At 42.6% G+C, this 4868-nt stretch overlaps 1 protein-coding gene across 2 annotated transcripts in view; it reads left to right on the top strand.

Moving 5' to 3' along the window:
* Positions 1-2064: 2064 nt before the first annotated feature.
* NOCT (nocturnin) overlaps positions 2065-4868 on the top strand; it is a 13345-nt gene continuing 10541 nt past the window's right edge. The window contains exons 1-2 of one of the 2 annotated variants that reach the window (XM_015822299.1): positions 2065-2075; positions 2264-2377. Coding sequence is in view for 1 of the 2 variants with exons in the window: in XM_015822297.1 (XP_015677783.1) it covers positions 2158-2377 (220 nt within the window). In the remaining variant the exon portion in view is untranslated. Of the gene's footprint in view, positions 2076-2112; positions 2378-4868 lie in introns of those variants that run through there. The other variant, XM_015822297.1, reaches the window with a different exon arrangement.

Raw genomic sequence — 4868 nt, 5'->3', positions numbered from 1 at the left:
CCAGAAATCAATCATAACACTTCTAACCTCTCCCTGGAATGGTTTATCCTCCAGCTCCCGCTTTATTTTCCCCTGACAATATTCTCCTCTCCCTTTTTACCCCCTCTGCAATCAAATGTCCTTACTCTCTCAGGAAAGTAATGTTTACAAAGTCAACCCAATAATTAATTGGCTTAATAAATATTTTCCCAATCCCAAATACAAAATATACAATGACAGGGCAAGTGTAATACGGCCACTCCCATCCATCTTATTCATTTTAAACAATCCAACCAAATGAAGCAAACATTGGTTTTTCACCTAGTGTTAGCAACATCCAGCTCTTTGAACTCTCATTCCAGGGAGGCGGAGATTTTCCATAGCTCTCCACTTGGCGGCAACTCAGTCTCTTCCTCCTTCAACCAGTTTCCCCTTTCCCCTGGAGCAGATCCTCAAGAAGTTCAGGAAGGGGACTGCGTTTACACATTAAACTCTAAACCAGTGTTTCTCAACCTTGACCATTTTAAGGCATGTGGACTTCAACTCCCAGAATTCCACAGCCAGCAATGCTGGCTGTGGAATTCTGGGAGTTGAAGTCCACATGCCTTAAAATGGTCAAGGTTGAGAAACACTGCCTAAACTATGGTACAAACCCGCAATCACTAGATTAATCAAACTGTATTTTAGAATGAAATGAATTGTGGTTTAAAAATCAGAGTTACCCGTTTCATTCTATTCAAAAAGTAATTCATCAGTAACATTTATAACATTAGTAACAAAGAAAACAATGTTCTTCCAAAACATCACAATCAGTTTTAGGTGTGTGTTTCCTGATTAGTAAGGAGGAAAGAGACCGTAATCCAACCTTACTCAATCTGTCCCTCCCAATATATTTGTTTATGTATGCATGAAGTTGCTTCTGTACCTGAGATTTCAGGCATGACGTTTGTTTTGTTGTATGAGGCATGTTTTTATAGTTGAGTATTTTTTTATAAAATAGTCGTCCCCAATTGCTGGCCTCGAAATGTGTTGGGACTGCATTCTTAAATGTCAAGGGATTGGATATTCTGGGATTTGTAGTTCCAATTTATCTCGAGACCCCCAGATTTTAGAAAAAGGTCCAAAGAAATCTATTGTTTCTTTCTAAAGTAGTGGCACGATTATTGTTTTAAAAACACACACAAAGTTGGACATATTTAGTAAGATGTGCAGGACTTCAGCTCTCATTCCAAGCCCTATTCTCAACATTGCGAATAGGAAATCGAAAGCTTTTATCACAGTGTTCCTCAACCTTGACAATTTTAAGGCATGTGGACTTCAACTCCCAGAATTCCACAGCCAGCATTGCTGGCTGTGGAATTCTGGGAGTTGAAGTCCACATGCCTTAAAATTGTCAAGGTTGAGAAACACTGTTTTATCAGCTTGTTCCACCAAGACCTGCTTCCTCCACAAAATGAGAGTAGAAAAATGAATGAGATGAAAGGGCAAACCCAAACGTCGCGTGACCTCGATCACCCGGGAGACAACGCCCCCTTCCCTTCCCACGAGCGCCAAAATAGGGGGAGGTTCCGGCCAACACCCCCGCACCCGCCCCACCCAACGAGTCAACGTTCCATGTGACGTCACCAACAGACCTTTCGGGGGAACTTCGGGGCCAAGATTAGAACGTACCATTTTCCCTAGAGGGGAGGAAGAAACACGCACGCTGAGGTATCTAGCCCAAGGTTTCTCTCTCTATTTGGTTCCCTCGCGTGGAAGTTGCCTTTTTAGCCTCGCGCTGCAGCTTCCGTTCACAGGGGTGCCATTCGTCGAGATGAGGAAGCCGAAGGAGAAATGTTTCAGTTCCTTCTTCCCCCGCCCTCATCTTACTCTTGGAAGTGGCGCTTGCGTCAATGCCGGCAGGAGGGCGGGAGGGGGGGGCGACTGTACTTCTGGTACTCGTGTTCCCGGTATCCGCTATTAGCGGCACTTTCCGTGGGCTTCTCCTGGGCTGGCATCTTTCTGCCACTGCAGCGGGCAGCCGAGCCTCTTTCCCGATTCGTGCCCCTTCTGCGGGCTCTGAAAGGCAGGAAGAAGTCGGTACTGGCACAGAGCAGGTTAGCTTTAGCCCGCTCCCGTTGCGGAGCTGTTTAATTTTAATTTCTCCGTCTGTTCTCGTGTGCCGTACGTAGCGTTATTATGTATCAGAGCTCTCTGAGGTCCCTGTGCTCAGCCCTGTCTAACCTCTGCTGCACTCCTTCTTCTGCCTCTTCCTCGACCATGCTGCTCCGTTCGCCGGCTCCAGTGAAGAGAGCCCTCTCCCCGTCTGCCCTCCTCGCCTCTTCCGCGGCTACCGCCGGAGTTCCGCGCTGCAGTCGCCCTGCGCCAGGCAGTTCGGGAGCTGCCAATTCCCAAGCTGGTGAGTGTTTAGATTTAACAGTGTTTCTCAACCTTGACCGTTTTAAGGCATGTGGACTTCAACTCCCAGAATTCCCCAGCCAGCATTGCTGGCTGTGGAATTCTGGGAGTTGAAGTCCACATGCCTTAAAATGGTCAAGGTTGAGAAACACCGGTTTAGAACCTTCGGGGCTGAAGGTTCCATGGCTGGAACGTTGGGGTTCGAGTGTCTCATATTCGATGGCCCCCCTCCGTCCCCCCCCCTCACTCCGAGGGAGCAAGAAGGAAGTCGCGCAAGGGTTGGGCCAGAAACTTCCCTGCATTCTCCCCAATACCTTGAAAGCCTTGAAAGGTGATGCCCTGTTTTATGGGTAGCATCGGAGGCTATGTAGAAAGGATTGCAGGTCGTCCTCGACTTGCGACAGTTCGTTTAGTGACCGTTCAAAGTTACAACGGCCCTGAAAAAAGCGACTTAGGACCGTTTTTCCCCATTACAACTCTTGCAGCATCCTCGTGGTCACGTGATCAAAATTCAGACGCTTGGCAACTGATTCATATTTATGACGGTTGCAGTGTCCCACGGTCATGCGATCACCTTTTGCCACTTTCTCACAAGCAAAGTCAATACGGAAACCAGATTCACTTAACTGTGGCGAGAAAGGTCATAAAATGGGGCAAAACTCACTTAGCAAATGTCTCACTTAGCAACAGAAATTTTGGCCTCAATTGTGGTTGTAAGTTGAGGATTGCCTATCCTAAATTGTGACAGGAAGCCGGGTTTCCGAGATCTTGCCATTACATTGATATTTGGGATGATTGCTTTTGGTTGATCTGGGAAATGCCTTCTTTGCTTCTGGCTGCCAGATGATCCTGTGCTGGATCCAAAGTGGCTGGTTGAAAATGGATGTAGAGGTAGTCCTTGACTTATAACAGTTCATGTAGTGACTGTTTGAAGTTACAACATCATTGAAAAAAGTGACTTCTGGCCATTTTTCACATTTACAACCATTGCAGCATCCCCATGGTCATGTGATCAAAATTCAGATGCTTGGCAACTGACTCATATTTCTGACAATTCAGTGTCCTCGAGTCATGTGATCATCCTTTGTAAACTTCTGACAAGCAACCATGTTAGTAACTTAACAATTGCAGTGATTCACTCAACAACTGTGGCAAGAAAGGTCATAAAATGGAGCAAAATTCACTTAACAAATGTTTCACTTAGCAACAGATATTTGGGCTCAATAGTGATTGTTAGTCGAGGGCTACCTGTACAAATGTTCTAAACCCAATAAACATTGAGAGCCATGAGATATATAGATTGGTTGCTAGGGTAATTAAAAGCTGCTTTTCCAACTAGGAAAGACAAATAAAAAAAAGTCAATGAATGACGTCTGTTAGATATCCAATATCATTTGTTCTTTCAGGCGTCACTGTTTTCCTTGAAAAAAAAGGTTTGACTTTCTAGTTTATTTCTATAAACTATTCCTGGGATTTAAGATTATATCTGTAATATCCCTGTCCTCTAATTTTGCTAAAGTTTCTTTTAACTGTCTAATAGGTATTAGAGTATGGCGATAAATGGGCAAGACTATAGCATGTATTACAGTATATTGTTCCATATGTTTTTGGTATGAAAATATTTATTAGTAAAGTTACCTATTATATTTCATTTTTAAATTATGCAGATATGTGATGTATGTCTGTCCTGAGGGAGGTAAATATGTAAAGTACAGGATACCTTGTGTACCCTAGCTAAGCAAAGGATTTAGATAAAATTGCATTTTATCTACATATAATATATTGATAAATTATGTTTCTCTGTTTATTGTAATTTGTCAACTGACATGTCCAGCCTTCTTATAGAAATGACAGCTACTGTTTTTGAGCCTAGCCATTTGACCTACCCTGAAAGTCACTAAATCACAAAAGATAGGTTCACAGATTGTGATCAGCCATAATGTGGTTTATTTAGCTTTTGTGTAAGATACTATATTAATCCAGGTATTATAAACCATGATGTATGGCTCAGTATAATATTTTTATCAAGCCAATTATAATATGTTTAACAAACTGTTATTAGGGCTTGCACATACTTTGGTACAATACATAAAATAGCAATTATATGACCTTTTCTTTAAACGTGGTATGACTATGTTCTGTGGTTACTCTGTTAAGTCCAATGAATATCCTTTAAGCCTTATCTGCATTTTTTGCTATTTCTTGTAGCTCAATTGCCATCTGTATAAAAGATTAGGCAGCAATAATTTATCTAGCTCACTAGTTCTTTCTGCTTCAAGAACTTAATGTAAACTTGATAACATAGTTGATATGGCACATAAAAAAGTCACTGCCAGCTGTTATCAGCTTCTGACTTGTTTGTTCAGCTCAGTCTTGCCCGGCCTAGCATCCTCCAGATTTATTGGACTGTTTTCTGCTGAAGAATTGCTGCATTCTAGGATAATTCAAGGGTATAGGTTATGAGAAGCAAGACTATTTAGTAATTTGTATAC

The sequence above is a fragment of the Protobothrops mucrosquamatus genome, unplaced genomic scaffold (assembly GCF_001527695.2).
Source record: "Protobothrops mucrosquamatus isolate PMUCROS unplaced genomic scaffold, P.Mucros_1.0 scaffold1519, whole genome shotgun sequence".
In the NCBI taxonomy this organism is placed as follows: domain Eukaryota; kingdom Metazoa; phylum Chordata; class Lepidosauria; order Squamata; family Viperidae; genus Protobothrops; species Protobothrops mucrosquamatus.
This window is presented reverse-complemented; position numbering and strand designations above follow the sequence as displayed.